Source organism: Myotis daubentonii, chromosome 11 (genome assembly GCF_963259705.1).
Source record: "Myotis daubentonii chromosome 11, mMyoDau2.1, whole genome shotgun sequence".
Taxonomy (NCBI): domain Eukaryota; kingdom Metazoa; phylum Chordata; class Mammalia; order Chiroptera; family Vespertilionidae; genus Myotis; species Myotis daubentonii.
In genome coordinates this window covers 46,904,368-46,919,589 of record NC_081850.1, presented here as the reverse complement: position 1 = coordinate 46,919,589, position 15,222 = coordinate 46,904,368, and the positions used below count along the sequence as shown (strand labels likewise).

Sequence of the window (15,222 nt, the reverse complement as noted above, 5' to 3'; positions counted from 1 at the left end):
ATTCGCCTTGATCAGTGTCTCTTCTGTAGATGGACAGTACCGTCTCGCTTGCATGGCTTTTGTGGGGATAAGACCCTTGAACTGCAGTTTTGTCTGCCTGGTTTCTCTACGTGTCTAGAGCAGATCTGTGGTTCAGTTGGCCAAGCCCCCTGTGAGGGGTGGCTGTTCCTCCTTTGTCTATTCTAGTGGTTACCTGGATGTTGGTGTCTGAGATTAGACCTAGCCAGATGCTCTGCTCCTGCCACTACATTGTCATGCATGCGTGACTTTTAATGACACAGCAGTGCAAAAGTGCTGCCATTTAACTTTAAAATATATATATTGATTTCAGAGAGAGGAATGGAGAGGGAGAGAGAGAAGCATCAATGATAAGAAAGAATCATTGATCGGCTGCCTCCTGCACACCTCCTACTAGGGATCCAGTCCGCAATCCTGGCATGTGTCCTGACTGGGAATGAAATCCTGACCTCCTGGTTCATAGGCCAATGCTCAACCATTGAGCCACACTGGCTGGGCTGCCATTTAACTTTTGATGAACAAACTTAAAGTTCAAAACCAAGGGGTTAAAGTTAAGTTTTGGGAACAGATGTAGAGAGAATTGAGAAGCAAAAATGTGAGTAAGGCACTAAGGCCTCTGCTGGCACTGGGAGGTGGCAGGGATCATTGTGAAAGAATTGGAAGGCGAGATGTCCAGGTGAACAGTGGGGGTTTTCCTTCCCAGGCCACGATATGCCAGATTTCTGGTAACTGCCTCCATACTAACTGTGGATATAAGACAATTTGAGCAGTTTCTTATAGCCATTGCCCGTGAACTTCAGGAACTCAAGAAATTTGGGGTTAATGTAGGCAACCCCCAAAAACTTTGTTTTTCCTTTCTCATTTATTTGTATACAATCTGACTTACTTTCCATGAATATAACTTCTGTCAAAGCCTATGGGAGCCTCAGGTTTGGGGCTCCATTTATTGGTTAGATTTGTATATTCCTTCTTCATAGGCAAATGTGTAATGCTCTTCACTTTAAAACAACTTAGTATGAAGTAAGTGTAGGGTATTTTGTGATGCTGGCTGGGTTTGTTTGTGTAGGGGGTGGCTGTGAGTACAAACTCCTGATGTGTCTGGAGCAGGAGCCTTTCTGTCCTTAAGAGATTGAGTTGTAGACCTAAAGGGCTCCCATTGTTGCAGGAGATGATTGGTTTAAGGATTAGCAAAATGTTGGATTATTTTTCTCCTCGGGCTGTAGCTGTTAGCTATCTATAGGATTGTAATGTGTGATGTTTAAGAGGATGAGGTTAGCCTCTTATTCTTATGAGTATGCAGTTAATCCCTGGAAAGCCCATCAATAATCCAGCTATAAGTTTCTTTATAAAACAATTCGCCCTAGGAGGATAATGCCTAACCTGCTACCAATAAGAGAAAATGAAATGGCCACAACAAACATGGCTCTTCTAGCTCTGCAAACTTGTATTTGGTGACATACCCTCCACTTAAAATCCAGCAGTTCATTTCTTTTATTTTTTTGTTAATCCTCACCTGAGGATATTTTTCCATTGATTTTTAGAGAGAGTGGAAGGGACAGGGAGAGACATACAGAGAGAAACGTCAAGGTGTGTCAGAGACACATCAATTGGTTGCCTCACACACCTGCCCTGACCAGGGCCGGGGATTGAGCCTGCAACCGAGGTACATGCCCTTGACTGGAATTGAACCCAGGACCCTTCAGTCTACAGGCCGACACTCTATCCACTGAGCTAAACCCGCTAGGGCCAGTTCTTGTATTAATTTTCCAAAGAGAGCGAACAGTATTGCAAAGAAGTCTTTTATGCACCTTACTTCTCCTTTGGTTCAAGTTAGTTTTTCACTGAGCACAGCTAGGTCTCTTTGACAAATGCAGGGTTGGCTTCAGTGTCTGGGTTCTTCCAAATAGAGTGCTTTTCAGTTATTAATGTCCCCATGTGTTTTTATCATGTAACTTGTACTTGATTCCTTGGGAAAAAGCCTAGTATTGAGCATCCCAGACTTGTGCAACCATCACCACTACCTAATTCTAGAACATCTGTAACGCTCTAAAAAGAAATCCCATGTCCCCATTAGCAGTCAGTCCTCTTGCCCTGCCTCCCTTGTCTCTGGATTTGTCTATTCTGAACATTTCATATAAATGCAGTTATATAGTATGTGGCCTTTTGTGGATGGCTTCTTTCACATGCTATAATGTTCTCAAAGTTTATTCATGTGTGGCATGTACTTCAATGCTTTTATAGATGAACTAGTGACCCGTAGGATGAAATCGCGCTAGACCTGGGACCCGTACTTCCCCAACTCCCCCTCACCATGGGACCACCCCGAGTCCCGCCCCACATGGCTGGTGTGCCACAGGATGGCCCCGAGTCCTGGAGTGCAGCCCCGATGCCCTGCCTCCAGGCTGCGCGCAGCGGCTGCCGGGCCTTGCCCCTGTGGCATGCACGCAGGGCCATGGAAACCCTGGCAGAAATCACGGGAATTGGCCGCCAGGACCTCGGAAACCCCGGCAGAAGCCATGTGAAGCAGAAGCCTGCTGCCCCGCCCCCGCTGTGTGCACCACCATCTTGTACAGTGTTATGGCATGATGGTCAATTTGAATATTACCTTATATAGGATAATATTCCATTGCCTCAGTATACCACTTTTAAATATATGTATTTTTATTTATTTCAGAGAAAGAGAGGCAGGGAGATGGAGAGCTAGAAACATCAATGATAAGAATCATTGATTGGCTGCCTCCTGCAAGCTCCCTACTGGGAATTGAGCCACAACCTGGGCATGTGACCTGACCAGGTATCAAACCCTGACCTCCTGGTTCATAGGTCGACACTCAGTCACTGAGCCGCCACATGGCTGGTCTACCATATTTTTTGATCCACTCATCAGTCGATGGACATTTAAGTTGTTTCCACCTTTTGACTATCTTCTCTATCTATAAAAGCCCAATATGCAAATGTCCCCTCCGGAGTTCAACCCACCTGGGAGTTTGATAGCTCACTATGACGTGCACTGACCACTGGGGGGCGGCATGGAACGAAGGAAGGCCCCAGCTGGCAGCTCCTAGGGACCCTACCTGTGTATGAATTTCGTGCACTGGGCCTCTAGTTATGAATAATGCTGCTTATGAGCATTTGAATACAAGTTTTTGAGTGGAATCACTGGGTCATATGGTAACTTTGTTTAACTTTTTGAACAATGGCCAGACTGTTTTCCAAAAGTAGTGGATGAGAATTCCAATTTCTCTACATTTTTGTCAACACTTGTTATTGTCCATCTTTTGATTCTAGCCATCCTAGTGGGTATGAAGTGGTGTATTTATATGTATATATATTTTATTGATTTTTTACAGAGAGGAAGGGAGAGAGATAGAGAGTTAGAAACATCGATGAGAGAGAAACATCGATCAGCTGCCTCCCGCACACTCCCTACTGGAGATGTGCCCGCAACCAAGGTACATGCCCTTGACCGGAATCGAACCCGGGACCTTTCAGTCCACAGGCCGACGCTCTATCCACTGAGCCAAACTGGTTACGGCTGAAGTGGGGTATTTCATTTGTGGTTTTGGTTGGCATGTCCCTAGTGGCGAATAATGGTGAGCATTTTTTTTCCCCATTAAAACCTTATGTGGTTTTAGGAGTGAATCTTCCTAAATAAACATGAGTTTTTAAAACTTATTGTAATTCAAGCCTGTAAGCCCCAGGGTCTTGGTCACTGTCACAACTGTAACAGTCATGTAGGGCAGGTTGGATAAGCAAGTCGGTGACGATGCAGACTGAGTTGGCCTGTGGATTAGCTGAAATGTAGAAAGAATAAGGATGAGTTCAGATCCTTCTCAGAATTTTAGGCCTTCATCCTGCTGTCTGTCTGCATACAGGCCATCATTCTTTACCTCTGTGTCATTTTCTGTGTGCTGCTGCATTGAGATCGGGCCTTTGGATTGTTGTTGATGCTTTATTTTAATTTTCTTCCAGTGTTTTGAGCATTCTTGGCCCCGGAAAGCAGTTTTTGCCTATTTATCACCCTTACCTCTCTTCATGCAAGAGGCCATTCATGTAATGGGATGTTTTCAGATAACTTTTGTAGAGTCTTTGATTTTCCCACTTGTTTGCTGTAGCATACCACTGTTTTGTGTTTTTTTTTCTACCCATTAAATGCCAGTGCAGAAAAAGAAGTGAGTGTTTTAAAGAATAGGGAAATAGCAGAAATCAAGAGTGATTGGAGAGAACTGTCAACAAATGCTACTTTTCACATCATTTTCACTTTAAAATGTTTAAATACCATGTGCTATAAATGCCATTTACTGTCACACTTGCAGCATTAGAGATGCTCTTTTAAAACCATGCGGCATGGTTTTAGTTTGGGTTGGGTTCAGTTTGTGATCTGTGTGACATAGTTTTTCCTGAAGTTATACGGGATTAAATTCAAGTTGATTCCGTGGTTGGTGATGAAGAACTTAGCATCTAGTGAGGGTGAGGTGGGCATCGGCCTTCCCGTGTATTCTGGGTGTCTTTTCCTGTTGTATAGGCAGCTCTGTGGTGATAAAGCACTGTGCCACACCTGACTGAGAAACAAAAATGTGGAAACCCGGGGCTGATACTTGAAGCTCTGAATGTAAACAGCCAAGTCAGGTTCATTATAGTAGCAGTGAATTACAAGTCAGAATGTGTGGCTGTTGTTTGACATGGATGAGGTTACTTTATTCCTTGTGGGTTTTCAGTATCATTAACTCAGGTTTTGGTGTTTGTTTTACGTGGCTCACTCTCAGCCTATTCACTTGTCTGGGAGAGAGCAAGTGCATTCATCACCTCACCCCCAACCTAACCCTTTCGTAATCACCTTTGAGCATCAGAACACTGATATGTAAGTTACCTGTGTAGTCCTTTTCCAAGTTGTTTTGTAGAACAGGAAGTTTTTGTTTGTTTTGATTTGAAATTGTTGGTTGCACCAAGTCAAGGAAGTAGGTGCTCTTTTTTTTTTTTTTTTTGAATTGTGACAAGGTAGTGACGACGGGAAAATGAACAGTTGAATGTTGAGAAGTATTTTTATTTTTTTTAAACAACAATTTGACAAGTCCCTGGATGTTTAAGAAACTGAATTCTAATGTAATGAGACAGAATTCCAGCTTAGATCTAGACCAGAATTTTTCAACCTCAGCACTATTGACATTTTGAGCTTTATAATCCTTTGTGGTGGGGGTCCTGTGAATTGTGGGATGTTTAACAGTATCCTTGGCCTCTACCCATTAAATGCCAGTAGCATTTTATCCCCACTGTGACAACCATAAATATTTGTAGACTTTGCCAAGTGTCCGTGGGTTGGGGCAAAGGAGTGTCAAATTTGCTCTGTTTGAGAGACCACCTGTCTAGCTTGATAACTTGAATAACCAGCTGTATTGCTAAAAGGAATACATTTTTGATGAGCAACCATCATTGCTCATCAAAAATGCCTTTTCTGATAGCTTTATTAACTGTTTTGTTTGTGTTCTGTGCTGTATAAATCTATAAGCATTAATTTAGGACAAAAGTTTACTCATTAGTATAAACTAATAAGTGGATAGATGGTTGAATTTTTCCACTCTTGCTGTCATGTTGAGAAACATTTTATAGTTTCCCAATATCTGCTCAGGTTTGGGTCTACAGAGGACTAATGCATATAAAATTCCCCAATTAGGAGAGCCATTGGTGGTGGTGGTTGGTTTTTTTTCGTTTTGTTTTTTGAGGTTTTTCTGGCTGTATTGCTTGATGTCAGTAGTTCTTTTATTCTAAAACATATGTTTAAGTAGCATAAATGGTTTTTCTTTTAGTGAAGGTGATGGGTGCTAGATTGCCAGTCTCAGGTAAGCCTTGTTGAGAAAAAATGTTTTTCCAAAGACACATTGGGCAGGTGGGCTGCCTTTTTGGAGTTAATTGTTTCACTCTCTAGGATGAGGGCCCTCTATTCCTTTCAATAAATGTTTTATCTTAGAAACACTTCTTATCTGTTAAGCATCTTGTTCTGAGAGAAGCCAGAGCACTCTGTGTTTAGGCTTGATTCTCTTTATAAACTTCCTCAGAAGACAGCTGGAGCCAAACAGAGCCTCTTTTTTCAGATGTAGGGATAGGGTATTAGAGAGTGGGGACAGGAGAGTGGGCACTCTTGAGTCACAAACCTCAGATCAAATTCCCACCCATCACTGCTACGTGTGCATGGTGCAGGTGAGCCTGTCTCCAGGGAAATGTCCAGTGGTGAGTTTGCAGTATTGCCTGCCCTTGAGCTTCTCATTACCTGGGAAAGGAGAGGAATGTGAGGGCTTTTGTGAATGTGACTATGCTGCTGTGGTCCCAGGGGAAACGCTGTTCTAGGGAACAAAAGCTTTGCAGTCATCCTTCCGGCTATGAGCCCCAAGGCCAGCAACCCTGTCATCGGCGAAATGGGAGCCATGATGCCCACCCTCCCTGCCTCTGGTGTGTTCTGAGCAGAGGCCAGATACTGAAGACGAAAATATTATCTGGGAGTTCTTCCTGGCAGGATAAAGAAGTCAGTGTGAGACAGTGATATCCCTGTTTCCTGGGCCTGCAGTATCTTCAATAGCTGACCCTTCCTGTTGCTTCCTAGTACGCCTTCCATTTTGATAGGATTTGCTTAAAAAACAGCAACACACAAAATGAAGAAGCTTTCAAGATGGCCAAGTTAAGGATGGAAAAACCTGATTGCCTCTAATAATGGACAGTGAGCTGTTTCTTCAAGGGGGAAGCTCAGAGCGGAGGCAGGTAGAGGTGGAGTTGCCTGTGGCCAGTTAGGCTCTAGGATATCCCCACTGGGTTATTAGCCTAAACATTGGGTTTAACCATGGGATCTACTTCACAGCTGTGGCAAAGCCCCTTCATTATATAAGCTAACCTTTCTTTTCAACAGCATATCAGAGAATACTTTCCAGGTCATTTTTCTAAAAACTGACTTGGGTTTGGCAGAAAATCAGCTTCTTCCTCGTGTATCCAAATGCTGCCTTTGCTCTGACATCAGATCCCACCTCTGAAGTCGACTTTTGGTGACTGGATTCTGGAGTTTTGGGGGAGCGGGGGTGTGCAGGGGGTTGGTAGGGTGGCGTCCTCAACCCTGTAGTTAACTGCCTTCCCCTCTGCTTAGCCTCTCTCATCTTCTTTTGATCAGTGCCATGCTTAATTACTGCACCGCTCTTGCTTCTTGTGTATGCATCACTGCATTTCCCTCCCAGAAGCCGGACATAGCTCTTATTCTCCAAGTAATGATAGTAATTGCTGGTAGGGCAGACCTGGTCCTCATCCTTCTGCAAGCCCATTTCTTATGGCAGGTGTCTAGTTCTAATTAAGTGCTAATGAGCATGCCTGGCGGACCGTGACACGCTGCCAGCTTCTTCAGTTTTATGTCTTGCTATTGCCAAGCTCTTAAAAGGTGACAGAGCAAGAATTAGTGTCTCTGGGATGACAAGAAGGTGATTTTATGCGTAAAGAAATTGTTATTATGATCTCAAATGGCGAATGAGTAGTTTATAAATACTTTCCAAGAATACTGTTAAAGCTGTCCTCTTGGACTTCTCTCCCCCTTTTCCAACCTCCCTCTAATTAGAATTGTGCTCCCTTTGGAAGTAATGGAAGTTGAAAGAGAACATTGGCTCCTAAAGATTTTTTTAAAGATGCTGGTAGGAGTTGAAGATTTACTGTGAAATGATTGTAAGACACTGATTTCTGCTTTTAAGGTGCTGTTTTCTCCTGCTCTTGGAGGGGGAACATGCTCAGGATTCAATTAAAGATCAGTAGTCTGGGTGGGAATTACTGAAGATCTGGTGTGAGGTTTAATATATTCAGTACACGCCAGGGCATAATAAATAAAATGAGTAATTGAGTCCCAGGGAAGTGCACACAAATCAGAATCTTAAGATTATTTCCTAACATTACACCTTAGAAATTGAGCTTTAATCGTTTTTACTGTCTCATCAAAAACGAGTTTTCGGTTGGACAGCTGAAATGTGGCCAGATTTATGGTACAAGGGCCATATCTTAGATACTTTTTCATTTCTACATACTCTTAAATATAATATATGAGAGCAGTGATACTTTTTAATGTGAATAGATTTATGATCTCTAGAATGGGTTAAGCTATAGAGGCAGTGGCATTGGGACTGGGGACTTGGGTGTCCGTGGTTGGTGTCCCGTAGGACAGTGCGAGTGATTTCCCGTCAAGGTCTTTGGCCTCTCTGGGCCTCAGTGTTTTCCTTGTGATGTTGAAGGACTGGGTTCCGGGCATGGAGCTCAGAGGAAGTACGGGATAAACGACACTTGACCTTCACAGGCTTCTTCCACCTGTCACATGCCTGGCTCCCTGAGACCTCCCTCTGCATGTGGTGGTTCAGTGATCAGTGAGGCCTAAGGGTCATTCCGACATGGACTCCACTCCCTCCCACCTGCCAGGAGAACCTCTGCAGTTCTCTCAGTGCTTTGAGGTTGGCCCTTCTGTGGAACGGGAATGTCGGGACCTACTCACAGTGAGGGCTTCGTGAAATAAGGACACGTGCCTGGGGGTGGAGTGCATAAGAGATGCACTGCTCCTCCTGCTCTCTGAGTTCTGGTAAAGGTAATAGGTTGTTTTGTTTCATTATACCATTGTGGTGAGTTAACGCAAGAAGGTTGGGGTGAAATGGAGTCACTTAATAAATGATGACTACTCAGTTACTATATTGTAGGGTGCATATCTACACTTCCCCAGTTTTAGCCTTTCTGAAATCAGGATGAGTCTTCAATCTGTGGCATCTTAGATTTAATGACATACTGGATTTCATCCCTCAAGGCACTTAGAGATGGAACTAGCTAACATGTGAGGGGCTACTAACTTAGTCAGGATTGCTGATGATAATAAACAGCTACATTTGCAGGGGGTAACTTATTTCAGAAAGTGACAGTGTAGATCTGAGTATTATATTTTGGGAAGATTGTATCTTATCAGGTAAAAGCTTTTGATGAACTAAAAGTGCTAATCACCTTTTTTTTCTCTTTTCCTCCCTCTGTGACCCTTTGTGTGTATGTTACCCTCCTGTTCTGTTCTCCATCCTCTCATGTCATATCTACTTCCCCCGGATGCTGCTACTGCCACCACCAACTCCAACAACAACTCCTCCTCCTCCTCCTCCTCCTCTTCCCCCTCCTCCTACTCCTCCTCCTCCTCCTCCTCCTCTTCCTCCTCCCTCAACCACCACCACCAACAGCAGCAGCAGTTACAAGCTCAGCATCTTTCTCATGGCCACGGACCCCCAGTCCCCCTAACGCCTCACCCTTCGGGACTTCCGCCACCTGGGATCCCGCCCCTGGGCGGCAGTGCCGGCCTTCTGGCGCTGTCTAGTGCTCTGAGTGGGCAGTCTCACTTGGCAATAAAAGATGACAAGAAGCACCATGATGCAGACCACCACAGAGGTGAGCGGCCGGGCAAGCCAGATTAGGACTTTGTCCTCACACTCATACAGTGCTGCAAAGTTGTGTGCACCGCTAAAGAAAGCCCCAACCTATTCAGAGAGCAAACAATGAGCTAAGAGGAACTGCCGCAAAGCTTGGTCACTGAAATACAGCTCACCCTGGAAATTCTCAGGGCTTAGTGTGGGCATCTGTAGATTTCTCGATCTCTTTAGATTGCAGGCATCTTGACATCTTGGCAACTGCCTAGTTAATGCCAGTGGCCTGTACCATATTATGGAAAACTGTTAACTGCTTAATTGGGTAATTTTCAAAGAAAGTAATGTTGTTAAATGGGGCGAAATAAGAAGTTAAAGCTAAAAGTGAATGTGTTCAAATGAGAGGTTTGATAATTGCATCTGTTACTACTTAGCTTCATAGGCTTTAATTCTAGTATGCGTTAAATATTGGGCAAAATTGCACTTGACTAATTTTTTGAAGAAAAGTAATTTATTCTGTCAAGAAATAAAAAAATAGGCTTTGTGTATGGTTAAACTGTAAATCTTATGTTTACAAAATACTGTAATTTTCAGGAAATCACTGTATTAGGAATGTGCAATGACTTATATAAATAAAAGCCATTTTTAAAACTGTTTGGGGCTTGTGTTCTAATTATTCCCCCCTTTTTTTTATTTCTGTTCTTGCCTCTGTGTCTGAACGGGCATGTCTGTGCGTTTCTTGGTAACCTCGGGAACAGACAGAGAACCTGGCACAGTAAGTACTCCAACGCCTGCTGTACACGAACACACCCTCTTCCCGTAGTGCGCCCCACTCTGCCTTTCTTTAGACAGCACAGACGTGCACATCTCCCTGTCTCCCTCAGTGACCAGGCTTTTGCTTTTTTAAAAAAAATATGACTATTCCCCACCCAACCCTGTATTTTTATAAAACTTTTGTTAGATGAGAGCAACATGATTTTGGGTCAGAGCTGTTTGCTATTATCTGTATGTACCCCAAGCCCGCTTAAAAATATGTTTCCCATTGCATTTTGAGGCTAGGTTGCCTGTAGTTTAAGAGTATTCATTTTTTATCTTAAGTCAGTTTTACAGGCAAGAGGTCACAATTCACATGTGAAATTGGTTAGTAATGTGTTATTTCTACCTGAACCATTTATTATCCTCTGCAAATGCATCTTAGTTGCTAGGTTTCCATATCTAGTTTTCTTTTTTCATAATTGCCCTTGGAGTGTGAACTTGAATTTATTTTAGACCAAAGAATTGAGCATCTTAAGTTCTTAAAAACAAGGAAATTCAGCAGCCAGGGGTTCTGTGCTTGGAGAGCTCATTTCCACCGGCCTGAATCTCACGCATTTCACACAATGCATGTCTGACCTGCACACATATCTGCCAGTAGCTGTGGGGAGATCTGTATCTAAAATGCATCTCGCAAATGTCATGATCAAATAGAGTGAGAATTGGCCACTTTTCAGCGACGATAACCTACAGTTTTTGCCTCCTTCCCTCCCTCCCTTCTTTTCTTTCTTTTTTAACATGGCAGTATTTTGACCATCTTAAATCTAACTGGTTAAAAAAAAGCGGGGTGGGGGGAGATACTGAACTTGTAAGTCATTCTGATAACTTTTTTGTTATGGGTTTGGGAGGAAGATACGCAATTCTTTTCATTCTGAAAAGTTTGTTTTTCCCCCTCTTCTGTGTAGTGGTGTGTGTGTGTGATGTATCTCTTCTTTTTTTCTTTTTTTTAAAAAAAAGGTTTTTAATTGATTTTTAGAGAGAGGAAGAGGGAGGGAAAGAGGGAGAAACATTTATGTGAGAGTGAAACATGGATGGCCTGCCTCCCGCACGCCCCTACTGGGATTGAGCCTACAACCCAGGCATGTGCCCTGACTGATAATCGAACAGGCATCCTTTTGGTGGGCGGGACAACACCCAGCCAACTGAGCCACATCCACAAACCAGGATGAATTAGTAGGGACTTTAGAAATTCTCTTTGAGATAGATCTCGGAATACTTTATGTATCAGGATGTGTTGGGAGCAGTGGATAATGGTGAAAGTATGGGGTAGCTAGTTTTTAAATTCTGGTACTGTAAGTTTTCTCTGGAAAATGTTGGGGAGAGAGAAAATTATAGCTAGGGAATAAAATATCCTCACAAAGTACACACTTAGGTAAACTGACTTTGATTTGTGGAGGTGACCTTTCTGTTTTGCTGTTTCAGTGTCTGTAGATTATCATTTTTTCTGTCATGTTCATCATATAGCCGCGTGTCAAATTAAAATCCCTAATCCTGGACCAGAGAACAAACACAAAAGATGCTGAGAGAGCCCATGTCCTTTAGCGTGCTGCATGTTGTCATTTATTTAACTTACTCTAGGTTTGGGACTTTAACTTTTTATTGTCAATATTATGGTTTCACCTTAAATCACCGTATATTTCTTGTTTACTGTATGTACGGTAATATAGGAAATGCGTCTGTAGTTTGGGATACGTAGGCACATACATCACAAGGCCTTTTTCAAGGAACCAAGGAAAGGAGACCAAAATCTTAAAAAATAGTGTAGAAAGTTTCATCAAAAGTTCTAGGCAGTCGTGGAAGAGATACCATGATATGTACCTCTAAAATGCCAGTGCATGACAGGAATGAGGAGAGATTTGCAAGCTGAAGGTAGTAGGGACATTTTTCAGATCTCTCTGTATATTTCTGAATGTGTCTAATGACCTCCTACTTGTATATTTGGCTGAAAAATGTAAGCAAGAACTTCATTCATTGTAGAAGTGATGGTGAGATGGAGGAAGGATGATGAGCTATGTCCTTAAAGAAGGACAAACTGGTTCTTGAATTTCATGCAGCCATAGATTGCTTTTAAGTCCATATGTTGCGTTAGCAATCAGTGAACGTCCAAGTCAAAACGTGGATTCATTGCATAAAGCAGTCTGTAAAAATATAAAATGATGTGTTATTTGTATGTTCTCTTTTTCACATGAAATTTTTGACAAGTAATGATAATTTCAGAATACGTACTGTTTCCTGCTTAATTGTTAAGTTACAAAAAATTGTAGGTGATGATGATATAAAATGGGAAACCACTAATTTGTAGCATAAACATTTAATTTAACTTCAGTCTCTAGAGGGGACTTAAACTGTTGGGATTTTGCTGCAGTTATATAAAATTAAGTAGCTCTTCAAACTTTGTGTAAAATTGAATATGAGAAGCAATGGATAATAAGATGATGTGAACCATTAGTGCCTAAAATATTGTAGTACTTATTTCTTTAATAAAGTGGTTTGAATTATGAAGTTGAATTTTACTTGGTAGATAGTCAGTTTGCCCTGTAATGCTCTTGTTTCTTTTCACCCAATGAGGGGTCAAGGGTAGTTGAAGTTTTCAAACGTTATGGTCTCAGAATCTTTTTCTACCCTTAAATTAAAATTATTGATAACCCCAAAGAACTTTTGTTTATGTGGGTTATATATTTTGAAATTTTTTCTGGATTAGAAAGAAAATAAATTTTAAAATCACTTAAGCAGATAAAGAGCTACTTAATTTGTGGTAACATTATTAATGAAAAATAACTATTTTCAAAAAAAAATATTGTAGTGGGAAGAGTGGCTTTGTCTTACGTGTTTGCAAATGTCTTTAGTGCCTGGTTTAAAAAGGATAGCTGGATTTTCATCAACTTCTGCATTCTTTCTGTTCTGAAAGATTGTTTGGAAGTATGGGAAGAAAGTCTGCCCTCAAAGAGTTAGGTAAGGGTCCCTGGGAACATCAGGGATTCTTGGACCAAACCCTGAGAACTTCTGCGATGAGACTAAGGAGTTCTGAAAAATTCCAGACCCATCTATAGGCTTATGTTTTCCTGCTCTTCTTCCTATATTGAACACACATTATTTATATTAAGTGCAAAATAGATCTAGAGGGGATGTGAGTGTGTATAAATTTGTATCTGTAAGTCTAAAACTGGTTCGAAGGTCGTGTTTGCTTATTTTTTAGTGACAAAATTATTCCATTTGCTTGTTTAAGGTTTTATGGCAGGAAAACACATGAGCCTTAATGCAACCTCCTGTTTTAATGTAAAACCCAGGAAATGAAAGCACTAAGAACAAGGTGAAAACATGGACACTATGTGTAAGTGGTTTGTTTCTGAAAGGGATGAATGATAAAGCCAGTAACTTTTAAGAGGTTTCTGTTGCTGTCTGGCTTTTGTTTATAAATTAAGATTTGACTAGTGCTTTGCTAATTTGCAAAACTTGGTTGTTGTTTTTAACACGAATGTACTATCAGAATGCTACTCACTGTTGAACAAAGAAATATTAAATGACCTAACAAAGGCCGTTATTTCTTCAGTAATAATAGAAACTTTAGATATTTCAATTAGAGATGAATTATATTAAGTTTTGGCTGAAGGGAATATCATTTAAACAAGTCTTGAATGACCTGGAATAAGAGAGTTGACTAAGAGTCATATGGCTTTTAAGAAAATAGCATAGGCCTGGCCGGTGTTGCTCAGTGGTTGAGCACCGACCTATGAACCAGGAGGTCATGGTTCGATTCCTGGTCAGGGCACATGCCCAGGTTGCAGGCTCTATCCCCAGAGTGAGGTGTGCAGGAGGCAGCCTATCAATTATTCTCTCTCATCATTGATGTTTCTATCTCTCCCTTCTCTCTAAAATGGATAAAATACATTTTTTAAAAAAGGAAATAGCATACAATATGTGTTTAAATTCTCATTACTTTAGCAAATATTTATTGAGTTTAAATTCTCATTACTTTAGCAAATATTTATTGAGTACCTACTATCTGCCCAGCACTGTTTGGGACACCTCATGTATTTGTTGCCATTTTGCAGTGGTGCCTTTTAATGTCACAGATCTTTTTTTAAATGAAAATTCTGAAATTCCTGACCCATGTGATCACTCTTTGGAACATTTGGAAAAGGGAGGAGCCTTGGGGGTTGGGAATTGGGAGAGACTCCAGAGCGTAGAGGGTCTGTGGCCGTAGACAGGTTTCATAGATGGGCCTCAGAAGGTTCTTGAACCTTCTAAAAACTGTATGCAGAGTGTTCTGAGAAGAGAGAGAACTTTCATCAACTTCTCAGAAGGGGTTCCTGGTGCAGAAAAGTCTTAAGTACTGTTCATCCACATTAGAGATCATAACGGTACCGTAATTTTATCAGTGATAAACCAAGCTCAGGGAGGTTGAGTGCCGCTGGTCATACATTTACTTAGTTAATGGCAGTTGAGAATTGGATCATGTCTCTCAAAGAGACTGTGTTGTCACTCCCGTAACTGGCTTTTATAATTAACGGGTTCATACTTAGGACTAACTTAGGAGTAGTTATGACAGCCATCACTGTATTTATTATAAGGTGGTGTCTTTATCTTGTTTTTCTTCTCTAGTTGTCCTACTTGCTAGTTAATTGGCCAAGGTAGGGCAGGACCAGTTCCTAGTTCACTTTCACTTTTTCTCAAAACGACCAGCCCTGGAGAGCACAGGGGGAAGTAGGACATTTTTCTCTGGAAAAATGGCATTGTTGGTCTTTCTCTGAAATTTCAATTTTGAGTTTCATGTCATCTCCAGTGACTCCTCAGGACCATGGCATTATGGGGGTGGTGGGATAGAAAGAACTCCTGTTGTGGACAAAGGCAGGCTGCCGTGGGAGTCTGGCTACACAGGCAGGTCATCTGTAACGTGGTGATGAGGCTGCCTTGCAAGTGAGGACTTAGAAGCCAGAAACAGCAAGGCCTCAGACACAGCAGAACAAGCCTTTAGGCATGTCTCCCCTCAGTA

At 41.8% G+C, this 15,222-nt stretch overlaps 1 protein-coding gene across 11 annotated transcripts in view; it reads left to right on the top strand.

Annotated features, from left to right (window-relative positions):
* Positions 1 to 15,222, top strand: part of LOC132212023 (transducin-like enhancer protein 1) — an 88,479-nt gene that overhangs the window by 36,095 nt on the left and 37,162 nt on the right. For 8 of the 11 annotated variants that reach the window (XM_059657007.1, XM_059657008.1, XM_059657005.1 and 5 more), the window contains 2 exons: positions 9,237 to 9,441; positions 10,175 to 10,191. The exons of 1 other annotated variant lie outside the window; for it this stretch is intronic. In XM_059657007.1, the coding sequence (XP_059512990.1) occupies positions 9,237 to 9,441; positions 10,175 to 10,191 (222 nt within the window). The remainder of the gene's footprint in view (positions 1 to 9,236; positions 9,442 to 10,174; positions 10,192 to 15,222) is intronic. 2 more of the 11 variants (XM_059657001.1, XM_059656999.1) reach the window with 1 other exon arrangement.